The sequence below is a fragment of the Pieris napi genome, chromosome 18, assembly GCF_905475465.1.
Source record: "Pieris napi chromosome 18, ilPieNapi1.2, whole genome shotgun sequence".
Taxonomy (NCBI): domain Eukaryota; kingdom Metazoa; phylum Arthropoda; class Insecta; order Lepidoptera; family Pieridae; genus Pieris; species Pieris napi.
In genome coordinates this window covers 2,515,056-2,535,200 of record NC_062251.1, presented here as the reverse complement: position 1 = coordinate 2,535,200, position 20,145 = coordinate 2,515,056, and the positions used below count along the sequence as shown (strand labels likewise).

The 20,145-nt window shown below is 36.2% G+C and overlaps 5 protein-coding genes across 6 annotated transcripts; 2 read left to right on the top strand and 3 right to left on the bottom strand.

The window, feature by feature from the left end:
* The first annotated feature begins 4,987 nt into the window (after nt 1-4,987).
* Nucleotides 4,988-7,728, top strand: LOC125058448. The gene is made up of 2 exons (XM_047662521.1): nt 4,988-5,558; nt 6,658-7,728. Exons 1-2 carry the CDS (start codon nt 5,206-5,208, stop codon nt 7,568-7,570), a joined length of 1,266 nt encoding a protein of 421 aa, XP_047518477.1. The 5' UTR covers nt 4,988-5,205; the 3' UTR covers nt 7,571-7,728.
* Nucleotides 5,570-7,854, bottom strand: LOC125058453. Its single transcript, XM_047662529.1, has 2 exons — nt 7,722-7,854; nt 5,570-6,557 (listed from the first exon to the last, which is right to left on the bottom strand). The coding sequence occupies exons 1-2, from the start codon at nt 7,852-7,854 to the stop codon at nt 5,629-5,631; spliced, it is 1,062 nt and encodes a 353-aa protein (XP_047518485.1). The 3' UTR covers nt 5,570-5,628.
* An 877-nt stretch (nt 7,855-8,731) lies between these two features.
* Nucleotides 8,732-13,676, bottom strand: LOC125058852. Its single transcript, XM_047662997.1, has 9 exons — nt 13,154-13,676; nt 13,003-13,078; nt 12,192-12,285; nt 11,733-11,831; nt 10,319-11,649; nt 9,838-10,213; nt 9,381-9,757; nt 9,070-9,156; nt 8,732-8,771 (listed from the first exon to the last, which is right to left on the bottom strand). The coding sequence occupies exons 2-9, from the start codon at nt 13,074-13,076 to the stop codon at nt 8,732-8,734; spliced, it is 2,478 nt and encodes an 825-aa protein (XP_047518953.1). The 5' UTR covers nt 13,077-13,078; nt 13,154-13,676.
* A 1,789-nt stretch (nt 13,677-15,465) lies between these two features.
* LOC125058450 (protein ANTAGONIST OF LIKE HETEROCHROMATIN PROTEIN 1-like) lies at nt 15,466-19,514 on the top strand. Of its 2 annotated transcripts, none has more exons than XM_047662523.1 (2): nt 15,466-15,892; nt 18,483-19,514. In XM_047662523.1, the coding sequence occupies exons 1-2, from the start codon at nt 15,609-15,611 to the stop codon at nt 19,399-19,401; spliced, it is 1,203 nt and encodes a 400-aa protein (XP_047518479.1). In that variant the 5' UTR covers nt 15,466-15,608; the 3' UTR covers nt 19,402-19,514. The 2 variants fall into 2 exon arrangements, 1 of the variants encoding a protein (XP_047518479.1); XR_007118407.1 differs by lacking the exon at nt 15,466-15,892 and adding an exon at nt 17,304-17,935.
* Nucleotides 16,482-19,826, bottom strand: LOC125058454. Its single transcript, XM_047662530.1, has 2 exons — nt 19,516-19,826; nt 16,482-17,308 (listed from the first exon to the last, which is right to left on the bottom strand). Exons 1-2 carry the CDS (start codon nt 19,688-19,690, stop codon nt 16,533-16,535), a joined length of 951 nt encoding a protein of 316 aa, XP_047518486.1. The 5' UTR covers nt 19,691-19,826; the 3' UTR covers nt 16,482-16,532.
* Nucleotides 19,827-20,145: the final 319 nt, after the last annotated feature.

Sequence of the window (20,145 nt, the reverse complement as noted above, 5' to 3'; positions counted from 1 at the left end):
TCAAGCCGTTTTCATGTTATGTCGTGACAACGGACAACGGGTTTTATTTATATATATATGGAAAGAATATAGAAAGAATAGAAGATAGGAATTAAAAAGAATATAACTTTACTAGGTATTATTTTTTTTAATATTTTTATTTTAATTTACTTTATAATGCAATATAATTTTATTTATATTGTATTTATTTATTTTAATTTATAATTCATATAATTTTTATATATTTTCTTTTTAATTCAAATAATATATTTTTCAAAGTGTTTCATTTTCAAGTTTTTCAAGTGGCAAAATCGAGTAGCTCTGCTGAGAACACAATAAAATAAACATACAAAGCCTCGCGTCTTTAAAACTAGTATAGACAGACTTATACAAACTTCTAATAGAGAGACAGAGACAACGCAGGGCCCACGTGAGTTACGTTAACAATTGATTAGAAAAAAACGTGGTACCTGGAAGGTACAAGCGCCTGGGGCCCACCCCCGCACACCTCGCCGCTTGTCTCAGCTCAGCTCTGAGAACACAAAAAAATAAACATTACTTACCGAGTTCGTTTTTTTCAGTTATTGTTAATTTTTCATTACTAAATATTTCTATAATCTCTTCCCACATCATCCTCTTTAAGTCACGATTGGCATAGTCTTCACAGGACATGTCCCACAACGCCCTCCTTGTCTCAATCTCGGTTATAAATCTTTCCGTGTCGAAAGACATCGCAATGATTACAAAACACGCTGTAGTTCCACAATACGTGCGGCCGCCGCGGCTAGTGCGCCCACACTGCTTATTTAACTACAATGCAATTGATCCCAGTGGCCGCAGCGACCAGCGACCGAACACGGGCCGCAAATGCGTCGCTTTGATCTCGCTGGCCGCTGCGGCTCGGTGTGGCCGCTGGCCGCGTGCGGCCAGGTGCGCGTGCTATATGGCGATTTCATACTATGGTTTCTATCTCGATGGCCGCCGCGACCTGGCCGCTAGTGCGCTATTGCCCTTAGTGTGAAATGTGACATAGTCATGGTAGGGTAAAGAGAGAGGTTTAGAACTGTTTTGAGCGGCAGAGTGGAAGTGAATTTGTTTGTTTTGTAAGCCCGTGTATTATATATTGCATATATATATATATACAATGTGTTGAACTGTATATATATGCAAACAGTACATTTTGTGTTTTGTAGGTGATGAGTAGATTGACAATAAGTAATATAAAAAGTAGTATATTTTTTTGTTATTAATGAAAAATATATATGAAGTTAATGCATGCAAAGTAAGAATAGTTAATATACATATACATACACAATACTTTAAATAAAATAATTATATTTAAGTCCTGTGGTATCATTTGATGGTCTTAATAAGTCAAACAAATATTACCCTGGGTACAGAATAAATAAATACATAAATGTAAGTAAATTAGGCCGTGACTTAAGTATATAAGTTTATGCATACCAAAGAACCAATAAATCACATTGAATACTACCACAACATACACATCATTTACAGAAACAATTACCGATGGCAAAGTATAGACAGTATACAATATTAAATCAAAGAAAGACACACTACCATTAATCTTAGCCACATGTATCAGATACACTAGGGATACTCCCAAACACACGCAGAATGTCGGCTTCAGTACGAAAAATATTTATCTTAGTTGTTTCTGTCTGCCTAGCAAACACACGACCCTCCTTCGTCCACACAAATCTCCAACGGTGTTCCTTACATTTCTCTCGTAGCTTACCATAAAGCAAGCGATTGGCCCTTGTTAACCTCTCATTGATATAAATCGGCTTCGGGGCGTGTGATGGAAAGCCAAAATCAGCTGTTGATAAGTTACGTTTTACTCTAGCCTGTTTTAAAAGATCATTTCTAATGGAACGGCGCACGAGTCTCACCGCAATCAGCCGGGGACGGGTAATGATTTGCGAGCCGTCCGAATCATTGTTAGTTGGAGGTTTAGCACCGACGCGGAGTACACTAACTATATCGCGCTCCTCAATAATGACTCCGAGCTTCTGTGCGGTAGTAAGAACGAGGTGCACCGGGGACTCATTAGGAAATTCCGGTATACCAGATATTTCAATGTCGTTGAGTAAATCCATTTGGCAGCGTTCGTTTAACTCATATCGAAATTCTGTAACGGTGGTACTAAGACCTGAGGTATTCTGTGACGAGAGTTGTTTGCGTACAGTGTTGAGTTCAGCCCGCAATTCCATATTATCACTTTCAAGTGCCAGGATTCTCCCCATGTGAGTATTTAATTCATTTTTATACTCAGCTAATTGACCGGACAAAAAATCAACCGTTTGCGAAAACTCATTTTTAATCTCGGTGAGAGCAGCACTTATGTTCGATTCCAGAAGTACTTTAAGCTGTTCATACGTTACTGGGCTAGTTCCGGTGTGCGAAATGCTATTTGATGATGCACTGCTTTCCGGAGAGGACTCCAATAATTGAGTCTTAACGGGTGTCTCGTCACCTTTACGCCTTGCCGTGACATTCTGGCAGGAGGGGCAAATCCAAGACTGTTTTAGTTTTGTTATATATTTTTTTAAATGTATTGGAGTCATGTTAATGCACTTGTAATGATACGCGGCCCTGCAGGGTGTGCAGACCATTAGGTCTTCATTTTTTACTGACTTATTACACGCAGCACAGTTCATTTTGAAAAGTTAATTTATACAGTTATATTCAAACCTGCTCTCGGGATCAATGCTATTATGGTTAAATAGCATTGATGTATGAAATAGCACTGTCCAACAACAAAAGAACTATAAAAAAACTTATTTTTCCTACAGAACTATCAAAACAGCCGTTTACACTTGAGACGCAAACTACCCTCTTCCTACATACAATACATCTGCGACTGTAACGTCGTATTCTTCTCCATTGACTACTGTAACGATGTTAACGTCGCCAGAACACAACACTGAAACTCTAGTCTGATTTGCGATAAAAATTTCTTTGGTTTCCTGCTGCTGCGATACATTCGTGAGGTTATCTTTGTTTGCAGTCATGTGCGCCACTATCGATATACCAGCTGTTCTGATTAAAATTTCCACTCAGAAAAACAGCACTGAAGCGTCTGTTTTCGTTTAGTATCATCCGATTGCGGACACTGATTTTATAGTGACCGGTTTGTTTACATTTGTAGCACTTTATAAATTTGATAGGTTTCGTCGTATCTGATTGTCTATTAATATGGCCGCTTTTAGTATTGCCACTTTTCAATGTCTTCCTTTCGCAATAAATGCACTTTCTGAACCGGATGTAGTACCAACATAATCATCAGCACATATGTCTACCAATTTTGTTTTTACAATATCTGCACTAACCTCAATTCCAGAATGCTCAATGGCCATTATCATAGGCGCATATTTTTCGGTCAATCCCGCTAACATTAATGCTCCAATCCACTCATCAGTTATACTGAATCCTGTTCCTCGAAGTTACTGGCTCGTTTCTACAATTTGAGTAACATACTGTGCCATTGACTCACAGTTTTCTAGCCGAATGTTAATGAGATTTCTCAGTAGACTAATCTTCCTCATGTAGCCGGAATCATCATACATATGTTTAAGCGTAGACCATAAATCATATGCCGTAGCTGGCTGCTTGATATGAACATTTATTATTATTTATTTATTATATACATGATCTTAAATAGAAAGAAGTTGGTGTGGTGGAAACACAAACTGAACACAGTTTTTCTGTCCACCAGGTCGTCGAACATATTTAAATAATTAACTTATTACATACTTAGGCCAGTAGACATACTATACAATATAACATTTTTACCATTAAACCATCAAAATTGCACGAACAACGTAATAAACCAATTGAAACATTGTCGCTCCTCAGTTAGCCGATGCAAGAAACCTGTTCTTGACGAGAATTCTCATTCGAATACAGGATGTGTTCCAATATTCGAATATGAATTAAATGACGATGTCTTATTTTTGTTATGCATAATTTGTAATTGTTTGATTTATAAAGTAATTTTTTAATTTAAATTTAATATTGTTTCTTTAGTAAATAGTGTAGCTGGTAACGAGTTTAATAGATTTGGAATAATATGTTTTTTTCCCATATAAATTATTGTATTTTGGTAATAGAAATTCGTTTTTTAATTTTCTACTTGTTGTATAGTGATAGTGAGTTTTAGTTGTTTTAAGGTAATTTTCTGTAAAGTAGTTTTCATTTAATAATCCTAGCTGTATTTTCTCTTGTATAGGTATAATTTTGAAAAATGCAAATAGCTTTCTGTAGTCTTCTTTATATTGTGATTTTATTTTTAAAGGAGCAATTGCTTTTAAAGTACGTATTTGTAATGAAAATATTTGATTAAGATAAGTTTTGCATGTTCTCCCATAGATTGAAAGTCCATATGTTATAATAGATTCTGCTTATGCTTTGTATAGCAGTAAGAGAGTGTTGAGAGGTATATATACATATAAAGATGTATCGATTGTTAATATCAATTTTGCTTTGACTTTAGCATCACTTTCAATATCACTCGCAGACGCCGATGCTGATAGCTGTGTCTTGATTTTATCCACCATGCCTTCTAGCACCAAAACATTTTGCACCGCAAAACACCAGTCGTCATAGTTTTCACGACCCTTCAACTTTGGGACGTTGGCTATATAATTCACCGACATTATTATAGCAGTATGGATAAAGAGAATACTTTAAACTTCCAAAATGCACTTAAAAAGGAGTCTGGGCCCATAACCTATAATGAAACAATGGTTGACGTTGGCAGACTAGTTTAATTCGATCATACATAGACCCACAATGCAGTCTTTTCTTTATATACAACTAGATGTCGCTAGTAGAACAGAATCATTATTTTGATACATATCTTATATTTTACTAGATGACCCCCTGAACTTTGTTTCACCAACATATATTTGTGTCAAAACTTTTAAAACAGACCAAAGAGATCGGCCCTCATACAGCAGACTACATACTAAGGCTGCCAGTCCACCAGAGCGGAGTGAGGCAGCGGAGCCGAGAAACGGACTAATGCGGAGTGGAGTTGCGTACTGTGACTGTCCACCGGAGCGGAGCGAGGCTGCGGAGCGGAGTGAGGAAGTAATGCGGAGCGGAGTTGCTGTGTTTTTCAATATGCGGAGCTAGGCAGCAAGTACGCGACGAGTGATTTCGAGCTCCCGGCGTGGGGCGATTGGTTTAATTCTACGCGAAATGTCAGTGATAGCAGACATGCCATCGAAAAAGTTGATACATTATTACCTTACATTGCTTGAGGAAGAAGAGTTGGAGTCAGAAGAAGCCGAAATACTTACCATATACCATTTGAACAATTCTATGAGGAAACATAGATTTTGGTTAAGAAATCATATCAAACATCGTTCAGAACACAGTGAATATTTTACTTTTTTCCAAACGGCTGATGAAGAAACTTTCGAAAATTCTTATAGAGTTTCAAGATGTACTTTTTATGAACTTCACTCCCTGATTGAACCATATATTCGGAAACAAGACACAAATTACAGAAATTCAATTAGTAGCCGTGAAAGATTAGCGGTGTGTTTAAAGTAAGTACACATTTTAAATCAAAGTAACTTTTATTTTTGCATACAGTTATAGAAGCCATGTTATATTAATTTAAAAATCGTAATCTGTCTCAAAATTGACCGCATTTTCATTGGGTTCTGTTGGCTCTGCTGCAGATGTTTCAATATCCTGGGTTGTTGGAATTTGTAAAGCGCTAGGATTAATGATACTAGTGTTAATATTATCTGAAGCACTAGGAATATTGACACTAGTGTTGGTATTATCTGAAGCACTAGGAATATTAAGACTAGTGTTGATATTATCTGAAGCACTAGGAATATTGATACTAGTGTTGATATTATCTGAAGCACTAGGAGTATCGATACTAGTGTTGATGTTATCTGATGTAGGTGTTGAGCCTGTAGAATAACCATAATTATTCGGAGAATACCAACTATGTTGAAGATTACTTTCTTCAGCTGACATTACCGCATTAAAGCAGGTTTTTTTAATTTGAAGTTGAAAATAATACGGCAGCTTTTTTGTCGATGCAGCCAAATTTAAAAAAAATAAGTCTATTTCATCGTATTTATCACTGGCTGACATCATGTTTTTAAGTTCTATCCGTTCTCGTTCCAACACTTCGCGGCGTTCTTGATTTTTTTTTAAATAATCTAGAATTTCATCGTTCTTTCTTTTTTTGGATGTTGATGGAAGAGATTCCGAAGCTGTTGGATTCTTAGGATCATCGGCAGAAGGAAGATTATTTGAATTTGATGGCAAAAAATTGCATGATTCCCGTGAACTCTCTTCAATGGTATTTGGCGGATTTGAAGTTTCGCTTACTGAGTGGTCCAGGGGCGTAAAATTTGTTGACCGGTCTCTGTTACTCATGTAAGGCAATAAAAATGACATGGCTTTTTGATATTTCCATTCTTTTCGTTGTTTTCTAGCCTGTCCACTCCTTGTTGCATTTTGTCTTTTTAAGGCATCCCGATGGTTATCTCTCAGTTGTTTCCATCGCGACTTGGCAGTTGTAACTGAAACAATCAACAAACACAAAAATGTATTACATGGTCTATTTATGACAAAAATATTACATCACTTACGCGAAGTACAATTAAATACGTTTTTTTTTAGGTATTTAGCAACCGGCCAGTCATTTACAACGATGGGAGAGAATTTTAGAATTGGATTGAAAAGTGTATCAAGAATTGTTGAGGAGGTTTGTGATGCTTTATGGAATATATTGCAACCTCTTGTCATGTCACAACCAACAGAAAACGACTGGAAAGAAATCGCAAAAGATTTTGATGAACTATGGCAATTTAAAAATTGTATAGGTGCTCTTGATGGCAAGCACGTATATATCAAGGCTCCCTCGAAAACCGGGTCCTCGTTTTTCAACTACAAAAAGAGATTTTCTGTAGTATTGATGTGTTTAGCTGATGCCAAAAGGAAAATCATAATGGCTGATGTGGGATCTATGGGAAGATTTTCTGATGCAGGAATTTTTGATAACAGCATTTTCGGAAAGAGTCTAAAAGAAAAGAGATTGAATTTACCTCAGCCGGTACCATTTTATCAAGGTGGAGCAAAAATGCCGTTCGTATTTATAGGAGACGAAGCTTTTCCATTAATGGAAAATTTTATGAGGCCTTACCCACGTGATGGACTTAACGCAGAAAAAAAAATTTTTAATTACCGATTATCAAGAGCACGTCGTATTGTTGAGGCAACTTTCGGTGTATTGACGAGAAAGTGGTACGTGTATCATAAAGATTTTGAATGCAAAATAGAAACAGTTGACAAGGTAATAAAAGCAACATGTGTTTTGCACAATTATTTAATTCAAAGACAACCTAATTATATAAACAATATTGAAAATAACATGGAGCAATCATTATTATCAGTTGGTGATATTATAGAAACACAACATTCTAGTAACGATGGTTATCAAGTTCGTGAAATGTATTGTTCATACTTTAATAATCAGGGGAAGGTACCATGGCAAGATACTCGAATTTTGAAAAGAATCTATAATAGTCAGTGATGTGAGACAGATATAGATAATTTGGCCAGCTGCGGACATTATTTAACTATTTAGGCTATTACATTATATAGGCTATTTTGTTAAATAAAAAAAAAGATATCAATATGTACCTACTAGAAGGTATTATAGAATAAAGATACATATTATTTACCATCCGATATGTTTGTTTCAATGATAATTTGGTCCCACGCAGCATCTTTTGTTTCGTTGCATTTGTAAAATTCTGAAGATGTGTTCCAAATGCACGGAAACTTTTTCACACTTTCAATAAGTTTTTCATCCATTATCTTCGGTCACATACGCACTGGTCGGAATACGGCGGCACACTGCCGGCGCAAAGTGCGCCCGCGCCCGCACTCGCTTCCCCGCTCCGCATCCCCGCACGTTTCCCCGCTCCGTTTCCCCGCTCCGCATACCGGTTTTATATGAAATTTTAAACTAGCTCGCAAGTCCCTGTCCACTTAAGAGGAGCGGAGATTTTGTGCAATCCTATTGGTTAATATTTCTCCGTTTCTCGGCTCCGCTGCCTCGCTCCGCTCTGGTGGACTGGCAGCCTAATACTATGAAACACATATTTTTGAAAGAATCTACAAATATGTAGATGACAAGCAAGTGACAATTTTTTATTTCTAAAAAGACGTCCAATTTCCCATCTAATAACAGTTTGTATTGGGAAATTCAATTGTCGTTTTTAGTTTTTTTTTTTTTATTTTATTTTAAGCCTTAACTTAATTTCCTAATACAAATATATCTAGTTATCTCATGTGTTAGTGAGTAACTTTTACAGTTAGTAAGTATCAGGAACCCTCTCCGGTAAAGGCCTCCCCGTCGTTTTTAGTATTTTTCTTTAATTATTATTTACGTTTCCCATCGTTAAACCTTCCCTGATCTTCCACAAATATTTTAAGATCATAATTAGCCAAATCGGCCTAGCCGTTCCCGAGTTTTAGCGAGACTAACGAACAGCAATTCATTTTTATATATATAGATAAGATAAATAATATCACTTTTCTTAGACAAAGCACTTCTACAGTTCCACTGTAGAGCTTTGGCTTGCTTGTCTATTATTAATATAATTTGGTAAGTTAACGATAGTGTCAATTAAAGGAGCCGCGTTGGACGGTGAAAGAATATTAGACTGTGATAAAGTGTTAAGAGCGCTTATCCCAATTCAGCCAAGTCAAAATCGACGCGAGACGAGCTACACAACAACAAAATGCGTCTGTGTGCGTAAGCGCTATCTCGAACGTGGAATAGTAGGATAAAATAATATTGATACTTTGATATACACGGTCACGTGTGTGTGCCCCCATGAAACTTTTTAATTTTTATCAAACTAGTATTGGGTAAATGATACATCATAAATTACATTTTTAGATTTTATTATTTACAAACAAGTGCTCCTGATTGGCATCGACCGGCTTTTCCTGGGGTCGATATATTCAGGTAAGAGGCACTTTTCGTAGAAATTGATTAATTTCGGTTTCATTTTTTGGCACCAAAAACCCTCGTCCCTTGATATTACTTCCACTTTAAGTGGAAATTGTTGATCAGTCCACACAGCAAAAAGACACAATTTCTTTTCGCTGAAACATAAAAAAAAATGTGAGAATGATTATTATCGTTACATTCACGTTAGACCCACCAGGCACGCCGTTTGATTTTTACCCACCAGACTTCCCGAGGGTTAAAAGATGTACACCTTTTTAGGGGCGTTTAGTTCAAATTACGATTGGTATAGCTCGTGCAACGAAACGCGCCTAAACGGTATATCGATAATATGAAAAAATATTAACAATGCTGCAGTTACCTAATGTGAAGCTGCCCCTGAATTTGGTAATACCAATCGTGGTTGGTATTAACGGTGCCGTCCAATTTCCAAAATTTAATTTTGCGCTGCCTTATCGCTTCCTCAGCATCCATGTTGCGTGCAGAATATGGACATTTTATTTCAATAATTCCCTGGTTGTAGAGACCATCGGGAGATGCACCCAAGAAATAATGCTCTTTGTCGATGAAAAGTCCACACTTTTCCACAACGATGTTTTCTTGTTGCTGTAGTTGGTCTATAGCAGATTTTTCATTACTTTTACCATATTCTATGGCTGGCACTTTGTCCAACGAATACGAGTATACGATGGACTTCACAAGAGGTGCTGAGCTTATGTTGGGTCGTCTCTTGCAAATCTAAAAAAAAAATAGCTTAGTACGGATAGCTGAGTTACATTCCAGGAAGAAACCTGCGCTTATATTAATATTTAAATTACCTTGCTGAATGATGAGGCTGTCAACAGGCATCTACGGAGCTCTAGCCACAACGCACTTTCAGCTTGTAATACCGTGTCACGTTCAACGGCATGACGATTTTCCACAAGTTCTTTCAAATTAGACAAAAACAAACTTTTGGCTATGTCGTACTGCTCTGGACTCAAATCTGGTTTTTGGCATTTCTCTCCGTAGTCTCGGTTCTCATTACTAAATATTATTTTCCTTTTAGGACCTTGACGGCGGCGATGAATATTGCGCCTACGCCGGCGCAACTCCAGAATTTTTACAGCTTTCCTCGGACTTTGTTTGAAGTTAGTTTGGTATAAATTGTACTGTGGTTTACCGGTATTAAATGCAACAACCGCAGCATGGCACCTATAATAATAATAAAATATCCATTATCCACAAACAATATGCTACAAATTCTATTCTATTCTACTCGTAATATAAAGGAAAGAGCAATTAGACATTTCATAATACCTGGCAGTATAAGAGTTTTTTAAAGAAAAATTTATTCTTTTTGCCCCTATATGCTTAGCCACAATGCTATTAAACTGTTCGGCTCTGTTGTTGTTGACATTCCAGAGTAAACTTTTAGAATGCAAGGCTATTTGGGACACGTGAGCTATAAGTTTACCAAACAAGTTTTTTACAACAGGAACTAGGTTCTGCTCTTTTTTTTTATCCTCTGGACAATAATAATTTTCACATGCACTGTGGTCGCCAAAAACATGCTTCGGACTGTTGATGATGTCGTCTCTTAGTTTTAAAATTTTTTCAGAGTTGCTTGTAGTTTGAGCATTGCGAAAGCGAGCTGCTGCTCTTACCGCTGTTCGGAGACGAGTGATGCGTTCGGAAGTTAATAATTTGCGCTCAGTAAGAGGAATCGAAGTATCTTTTTGCAGTTGCATTAGTTTGCTACAGTAGTTTCTTAATAAGTGATTGGAGCATTCAATTTTCTGGACTTGAACATTGGCATAGGGCCGGCTTTCCAAAATTTTTTTGTATGTGCTCGCATCTCCATCGGCGATAAGCGTCGAGTATATTAAATTGCGCTTTTCAACTGAGTTTTTGAAGCCTTCGACAATACTAGCTTGTTCCATGCTACTCGAGGAACCTGTGTGATTACGAGCACATTTATGATTTGGAGGCGAATTATTGTTCTTCAACGATCGGGCACAAATTATGCAGTATTTATTTTTTACTTCCATATGTAACACCTTCCCTGTTTTAATTCCAATAATTGCGCCTGCTCCAGAAGGTGCAGAAAAGTTACTTTTGTAGGACCGTTTCGACCAACAAGCATCGGCTACTACTGTGATTGAAGGAATTCCTGTTATAACTTCACCACCTTCGATGGCTAGCTTTGCTTCCTCCTCAGCAGCCTCTTTCATTGATGCCTCTGCAGCAACTGCCCACCACTTGGATACGTCATTATGGCAAGTTGCATAAGATTTTTGACCTAAATTTGGAAGATCTATAGCACTCAAAAACTCATTCAGGTTGCTCCAACCACAACCAATTAACATGGCACCAGTCACTGCAGCATGGTTTGTGGTCATCTCTTTTGGAAAATTATTATTGCATAGTGTGACATTAAATTTCTTGTTACACATTGTACATTTGAAGTGGATTGTCGATTCTAAGCCATTAAGTATTTCTTTGACAATTTCAACATTACTTATTGAACAACCGAGTCCAGGATTATGGTTAGCTACGATTTTGATTTGATCAAAGAAATACATGAAATCAACAATCCTTCTTCCTATAATTTGATATGGAGGAATGATATGTTTTTGTGGCTCCACTTCCTGAAATCAGTAATCAAGATTAATAATTGAATTACGCATGGCAGATAGCGTGACTACGTGATATAGTGACCAACGTTATATACCAATTCAAACTCTTCAATATTTGCCGTTTCTTCTAAATGTATATTTTGTTTTTTCTCATCTATTTTTTCCAGATCCGATATGAGTGCATCAAATAATTCCTATTAAAAAAAATAAAGAACTGGATTAACATTTTATTTTAAATAATAATAAAATAGTAGGAAAACTTGGAGATACCTCCAAGTTACATTGCGTACAACTTACTTGGTCACCTTACCCAAACATCACAAATCCATAAATAGGTATCTGATTTAATATAAATGACTACACGACATTCAGCCATCTGGTTTAATATTGCGCTCAATTACTTGGCTGGTTATTAGACAATGATTTAATTGGAAACCGGGGTTTAGTAAAAGCCTCTAATTTACTGATTAATTTACCCAGATGACTGCTAAATATATACTGATTTAAATTTAAGTATGAATAGCTAATTATACTAGCTGATAGTAAATACTTACATTGTCACGATTATTATTTTTTGAATCAACACAGGAGTCGTTATTGTCAGGAGATTCATGAGTACGTTGGTTTTTTTCCTCGTTAATCTTTCTCCTGGAAAACGTTTTATTATTATAACATTATTAAAATAAGTATTTAAACAAACATTTGTTTGTTTAAATACTTATTTTTTGACGTTACTTTTATAAATATTGGAAATTAATTGACATATTTTTATTTTATTTTTAAATGTAATACTATTGTATATGTAATGAATATTTACATCACAGATATAGATTTACATAGAAAACGCAAAATGCATGTACTTCGCGTGTCCGAACCCCGACCAAGCGTCAAGGTCGATCGCCGCTAACTTCAGTCCACGCGCGTCATAAGAAAAGACTAACGGTATAATGTAAGCTGGTAGCAAAGCTAGTAACTAGTGGCATCGGCGGCATCGGTGTCTTTGAATCGGTTTGGATTTCCCGTCACTAAATTTCGGCTGTGACGTCACAATAGGTATTAAAAAGTCGGCACGCTTGGTTTCAATACAAATCGTGATACTTGCGTTATCTATGTACATCTATATCTGTGATTTACATGCTATTATTTTAGCTAAACATGCGAACTCTGTTGATATTGTAACACCAATTTTATACTATGTTTAAAACTAATAAATTATTCTTATTCATCAACCAAGATATTAATATATTATATTGTCTTTGGTTGTCAGTACGCCGTAATTGTTTACTAAACAGTAACGATGAACAGATTTTACTTACATACCAAATTACCTGTAAATGACAGAAAAATATCGCGAAATTAATTTACCTTTTTGATTGCCTGGCGTTCGCTGCAGACTTCGCATTTCTACTGCAACTATATTTTTTGCGTTTGTTACCCATGCCTGTAATAATATTATTTTTTAGCAAAATTGCGATATGACAACTCGAAAGAAACATTAACTAGAAATTTTACTTACTAAAGTATCAAATCCAATGACGCACTATACTCCTTTTGAACCTCGGTCGTACGTAAGGTCAATCAACTTTTAGACGCGCGGGAAATGAGCGATACGTCCACCCTCTGGGATGACCCGGCGCGTACTAAATCACATTCGCCCGTGCGCGTAAGGCCATTTTCAATAATAGTTTGTAATAACTATCGTCGTATAATAATTATGTAAATTTACTTTTATTATTTATTCATCCTCAGTTAATCGATACAAAATAGTTTTAACGAATAAAATCGGGCTTTTCTCATAAAAAGCTGTTTCCAAAATCGTATAATAAGTCATTTATAAAAATGGGTGCGTAATTATTAAAATATATAATTTTTAATATTTTCCGCTGTGGTTCACCAATAGACTATATATTCTGTCCTACGAAAATATTTAAAAAAATGTATTTACATAGCTTAATGGTAATTTCATATCTCAAAGTGAGCTCTGACGAGCGCTTTTGAAATTTTGCTTTTAAGAAATGACAAATTAAACAAAGATGTACTATTAAGTACCAAAATTTTCCTTTGCAGTACACTTCTATAAGACTTTATGTTTACATAATTGTACATTTCTTTATTTAATAAGCTTCGATTATGTGAAAAGTAGCATGTCAAAAGTCACTAAAATATCGAAATCTCGCCTTCTCACGGCTGCACCCTCTTAATGAGAATTTTAACTGGGTCTGCAATTGATTGTTATGTCAATTCATTATTGTTGATTGAGTTTAATCCACAACCATTTCTGGATGAGGGCATATCATAGTATTTAATGAAATCTTGTGTATTTCTGTCATAACCTTTGGATAGTTTAGGAATAGATTTTTAAGAAAAACAGTCTTTTTATAAGAGTTACTCAAAGACTGTTTATGCAGCTGTTCATTTTGAGGAGTAGAAACTACTGTTTCTACATTGGAAGGAGAAAGTAAAGCATCAGACGGCTCATTGGTCTAGTGGTTAGTACTCCTGACTGCGAATCCATGGGTCCCGGGTTCGATCCCCGGCTAAGACGAACATCGATGTGATGAGCATTTGGTGTTGTGCTTAGGTCTTGGGTGTTTAAATATGTATTTATATGTCTATCTATCTATAATATGTATGTATATCCGTTGCCTAGTACCCATAACAATCTTCACCAGCTTAGCATGGGACTCGCTCAATTGGTGTGAATTGTCTTAAAAAAAAAAATCTGTATGAGGGCATATCATAGTATTTAATTAATTCTTGTTGCGTATTTCTGTCATAACCTTTGGATAGTTTAGGAATAGATTTTTAAGAAAAACAGTCTTTGTAAGAGTTACTCAAAGACTGTTTACGCGGCTGTTCATTTTGAGGAGTAGAAACTACTGTTTCTACATTGAAAGAAGAAAGTAAAGCATCAGCATAAGACATTTTTGAAATAGGTGCATGAGTTTTAGATGCGTGCGAAATACAGCTCTTGGCCATAGTTTCTTTGATAGCTTATTGGCGATCAAATTCTAGACATCTTTTACTTGTGGCAAAATGGGAACCTTGGCATAGACAACAGTCTGCATCTTTCTCCAGGATAGAGCACTGATCAGCTGAATGGTCTTGGCCACACTTGAAACACTTTGGTTTTGATCTACATAATTTATTTATTTTATTTATTTGATCAACGGTATTGCTACATCTACTTATTAAACAATATTCAAACAATAACACTGTACACAATAGCCAAAACGGAATACACATTTAAACATACACAAAGCACAATTTCACCTATACAAATACAAAATATACAAAGAATATATGTATATATAATAAATTCTAAGTTCTAAGACCTAAGATTCATTGCTCATCACAATATATATTTAATACAAAAGGAAGAATTTTTAAATTATTTAAGTTTTTTAAAATTATTTTTTATACATTTTTTAGTAACAGTGAATATATCTATTTGCTGGTAATTTGTGTTATAATCTGAAGGTATACGATACATGACTGAGTTACGTAAATAGTTTGTATTACCGAGGAATTTTAAATATTTGGATTTGCCTTGTATTGTATGAAGAAGGGGTGTGAAATAGTAAAAGCGACAATAAGTCAGGACAGTCAATTAAACCGTTGCAAATAGCGTGTAAAAACATAAGGTCGTATTGTTTGCGTCTACATTCTAATGATTGAATACCAAAGTACTTGCTGGAATCTATACAGCTACTATACTTTCGGAAATCCTTAAAACTTAAAAACTTAAGAAACTTTATTTGAATGTTCTCTGTTGCTTCAATGTATTTCTTGTAGATTGGGGACCAAACAGTGCATGCAATGCAATATGCTTTTAGGGCGCTTTTAGTGTCACGCGGATTTGCTCACGCACGCGGGATTGGACCGCATGCGTAAAATTTCACGCTGCGGATCATACGCAGCATGAGTTTCAGTTTTCTACGGGCTGCGTAACGGTATAGACGTGTTCAAAAATGATCAATGTCAGAAGAATATGTGTCGCTTACATACTTTACAAACGACGAAACAAGAAGACAAGAGTACATGTTGATCCCTTTCTTGAAAATAGGCTTCTTGCTGGGGCGTTTGTTACACGCTTTGGAAAACTACAAAATAATGAACGTAAATTTAAAAATTACTTTCGAATGTCCATTCGTTCTTTTGATGAACTGTTGTGTAAAATTGAGAATAAGCTACAAAAAAGCAGTTTACGAAGGATTACAATACAACCGATTGAGAGGCTCGCTATTACATTAAGGTAAGTTTTAAATTTTAAATATTTAATTTCCTGCTATGATTTAGTGGAAAGGGATTTGAACAGGTAGGATAAACGTTTTTTGACTTCAAATTACTGTCATGTGTAAATTTACATGTGCAAAAAAAAAATTTTGTCATGTACTCTGAAATTTCATTGTTCATAATTTCATTCAATTTCATGTTGAAATTTCATTAAATAAGATTATTTCACTCATAAAATGTCGCCATTAAAGTGGAATCATTCCTACCTTTCATCACACGCTACTTATTATAATATAGATAAAAGTTATAGGTTTGCACATGACAGTAATTTAAAGTCAAAAAAAGTCCTTAATTGGTTTGGGATTGGTACGTTCAACCTACATACACAATCCTTTTTTTTATCTGATAAAGTACACATGGCCACAGATCAAGTTACCCAAAACCAGCATAAATGGAACTCGCGCCTTGCGTATTATCATACTTAGGTAACCCGTCGGAGTCCCGCTTATACTGGATTTGAGTAACTTGATCTGTGCCGTGTGTACAACCGCACTCATATGACTAAACAAACAATTAGAGAGAAACTGGAGAAAAAAAGTTAATCGTACTCATTTTAATAAAAAGAGTTTTATTCATAAATTAAAAAATCAAATTTTACATCATTCATTTCTTTGTAAATTTGTATCCTGAGCGTTGACATTACTTTCGCCTGTAGATGATGTTGTTGCTGGGGTATAAATTACGTCATAAGACGTGATATTAAACAGGCCGCTTTCAGTCGAAATAAGAGTTTCATTGTCATTCACTGCAGCAGAACTAATAGCATTGTCGTTAAGACTCGAAGTATCCTGGATTATACTATTGGTTTGGTGACAATTTATCGGTGACAAACTGTCAAGCTCAGTAAAAGCACTAGAACTTGTTGTAGGTATGGGACTGTAGTATGCAGGTTGTGTTTGACTTTCCATTTCCATAACTATATTTAACACTTTTGTTCTGAACATTAGTTTTTGATATCTAGTGAATCTTTTTAATGAAGGCTGCAGAGACTGAAAGAAAGCCAAATCCTCACTTTCTAGCTCCAGTTGATTAGACTTTAAGCATTCTAATAACTGTGCCTCAAATTTAGATGGTGCTTGCTTTTTAGATTTTACTTGTTTTTGTTTTGATGTTGGGTGAGAACTTTCTTGACGTGAAGTATCTGGTTGCGTGGACTCATTAGGTGTTTCTAAATTACTTTGTTCAGACATTTCTTCACAGAGTGACTCTTCTCCAGCAGTTTCCGTTGTACTGTCTAAGAAAGTCAAAATGTCATAGTAAGAATATTTCTTCTTCTTCTTCTTACTCCCAGAGCCGGATGGCTGATTTTTTTCAGATATCTTGTCTTTCTGGTAAGTGTCCCTTGCTGTTCGCCAGCGTTGTTGTATTTTCTTGTCTGAAATGACAAAATATAATAAGTAAGTGGCAAAAGTACACACAGTTTCAGATCAAGTTACCCAAAACCAGTACCAATAAACGGAACTTGCTAGGGCCTCGCCGGGCGCCGAGTCGTCTACGATAATAAACAACGCATGAGTCCTGTTTATACTGGTTTTGGGAAGCTTGATCTGTGGCCGTGTGTACAAATCTGATATTAGTTGGAAATTTAACTGCATTCGATTAAAGGCCCTCCTTAATTCACACATGTTGTCAACTTTACACTGTCTCATGAAGCATTAGATAAATCAAGCAATATATATATACCTATACAGAGTGGAAAAATAAGGCCGCAGTTGAAGGAAAAGTACCCTTAGGCGCAACGCAAACGGCGGGCCGGCGCAGGCCGGTCAATTTCGCCGCGAACGATAGCGCAAAGTGAATCTTATACTAGACGCAGACGGCGCGGCCGGGGCGGCGCGGCGCAGACATCGACGAAATAATTCATTTTTTACAAAAATAATTAGAACTTCATTTAAGGATTTTTGGAAAAACACCGGATTGAATCGGGCAATTTGTTTATTTGTTACAGTAAAATTTGCCATCATCAAAATTAAGGTGAAAACTTCCGGAAGTCACTAGCGCTGTAAGTTTTTAATTTGTTTTAACAAAAATTTGCTTTATTTGCATCTGTCAACCTTCATGAAGGAGGACATCTTGTAATGTAAATATTGCCTGAAATAAACGATATTTCATTATATTATATTATATATATTTATTAGATTCCTTTCATTTGCCGGAAATTTTACCATAGGGGTTAATTTATACAGAGAAGATTTCTTATAAAATATTTACAGCATAGTTATGTGTCTCAAATCTGCTAAAAGTGGCCACTTTTAGCAGATATGAGATACATAACTATACTTCGAACTTTTCATATGAAATCATAACTGCATAAATACCCCCCTATGATAAAATTTTCGGCAAATCATAGAAATCTAACGTAGCTATAGTACTGTAGTTAAAACGAATTAAAAACTTCTAGCGCTAGCTACTTCCGTGCCCTTTCACCTTAAGGGTATTTATTTTTCTTCTGAAGTAAAATTCGAGCGGTGCATGCTGTCTTATGTCTGATGTCAGCATTATTAATATATTATGTTATCATATTATTAATATATTGTTTTTGTTTTCAGATATTTGGCAACTGGTAATACATTCACTGATCTACACTATTCCTATGTGATTGGAATTGCAACAATTAGCGAAATAGTAAGACAAGTTTGTTACATAATATGGATTGAACTAAAGTCTGAATGTATTCCACAGCTTAATGGGATCAAATGGAAAGAAATCGCAGAGGGATTTCTCACATATACAAATTTTCCTAATTGCTTGGGTGCAATTGATGGAAAACATATAAGAGTGATTCGGCCGCCGCACAGTGGATCACTATATTTTAATTATAAGAAATATTATTCTGTAGTGCTCCTCGCAATGTGTGATGCTGATTATAATTTTACATATATTAATGTCGGTACCAGTGGAAGCAACGCCGATTCAACCATCTTTAGAAGGAGTCAATTGTATACGAAACTGGAAAGTAACACGTTGGGTATCCCTGACCCGCAAGAGTTGCCTATTATTTGCCCCGAAGTAGCTTATCCATCTAGTGTAAGAGCAAAGTTGCCGTTCGTGATAGTGGGAGACGAGGCATTTGGTTTATCATCACATGTGATGCGGCCTTATGCTCGTGATAATTTACCTTACAAAAAGAAAATATTTAATTACCGTCTGTCCAGAGCTAGAAGGTACATAGAATGCACTTTTGGAATTATGTCAAATAAATTTAGAATATTTCACAGATCCATGAATGTCAAGTTAGATCTAGCACAATTAATAGTCAAGACGGCATGTGTACTTCACAATTTCATAAGGAAACGGGATGGCTACAAGGTCAGCCATACATTTGTCACAAATGGTTTTACGGGACCACTACCCAGGCAGCAGACTGAAAGTAGTAATACGTCGGCAAGTAATATCAGAGATATATTTGCAGATTACTTTATCAATGAAGGAAAAGTCTCCTGGCAACACCGATATATAATTAATTAACTAAACTCAAAAGGTTTTAGAAGGTTTTTGATGTTATTTGTGAATTAAATAATTATGCTTATATTAATAAAGTAATGATGCTTGTATAAATAAAATAATGAACCAAACACATACCCGCCTCTTTTCTTTCCTCTTCGCTCAAATTTTCGTAGTTAGGTGCCAATTCCTTCAAAATATCTCTCCATGCAGCCTCCCTCGCGTCCCTGTTTTTGTATAATTCATTGCGTTTATCCCACAAAACGGGCCGCAGATGAACTTCAATGATTACTCGTTCTGTATCGATTTTCATTTCGGTAGTACAATACGGCGCGTGCGCCCCGCTCGACTCTAAAATGGGCACTGAAGTTGTAGGCAGCGCTTACGCATGCGGATACCCCGCACCGGGGTGACGCCCCGCACAGCGCCCCGCGTCCCGCGTGCGTTTATCACGCTTAACAATAGATACCTATATGAAATTGTTCTTTGCGGATGCTACGCATGCGGTCCAATCCCGCGTGCGTGAGCAAATCCGCGTGACACTAAAAGCGCCCTAATAGTTCTCAATTTCACCAGTTTATCAACCAGGCGTTATCAAAAGCGGCTTTAATGTCGAGCGAAACTGCGACTACATGTTCTCCAGCAGCCTTCATCCGACGGACTTTGTCGAAAGCGGTTTGGATGGCTTTGGTTGTGGAAGTTTGCTGTTTGAAGCCGAATTTTTTAGGGTTGTTAAGGTTGTGAGTATCTAGGTAGAATATGAGTCGA

Coding starts and splice junctions, on each gene's coding strand:
- LOC125058448 (XM_047662521.1), top strand. CDS start 5,206: ATGTCAGTGATAGCAGACATGCCATCGAAAAAGTTGATACATTATTAC. Junction 5,559..6,657: donor AGATTAGCGGTGTGTTTAAA/GTAAGTACACAT, acceptor GTTTTTTTTTAG/GTATTTAGCAACCGGCCAGT.
- LOC125058454 (XM_047662530.1), bottom strand. CDS start 19,690: ATGAAAATCGATACAGAACGAGTAATCATTGAAGTTCATCTGCGGCCC. Junction 17,309..19,515: donor AGAGGAAAGAAAAGAGGCGG/GTATGTGTTTGG, acceptor TTGTCATTTCAG/ACAAGAAAATACAACAACGC.
- LOC125058453 (XM_047662529.1), bottom strand. CDS start 7,854: ATGGATGAAAAACTTATTGAAAGTGTGAAAAAGTTTCCGTGCATTTGG. Junction 6,558..7,721: donor TGAAACAAACATATCGGATG/GTAAATAATATG, acceptor TGATTGTTTCAG/TTACAACTGCCAAGTCGCGA.
- LOC125058450 (XM_047662523.1), top strand. CDS start 15,609: ATGATCAATGTCAGAAGAATATGTGTCGCTTACATACTTTACAAACGA. Junction 15,893..18,482: donor AGGCTCGCTATTACATTAAG/GTAAGTTTTAAA, acceptor TTTTGTTTTCAG/ATATTTGGCAACTGGTAATA.
- LOC125058852 (XM_047662997.1), bottom strand. CDS start 13,076: ATGGGTAACAAACGCAAAAAATATAGTTGCAGTAGAAATGCGAAGTCT. Junction 11,650..11,732: donor ATATTGAAGAGTTTGAATTG/GTATATAACGTT, acceptor TACTGATTTCAG/GAAGTGGAGCCACAAAAACA. Junction 9,758..9,837: donor CAGCCTCATCATTCAGCAAG/GTAATTTAAATA, acceptor TTTTTTTTTTAG/ATTTGCAAGAGACGACCCAA.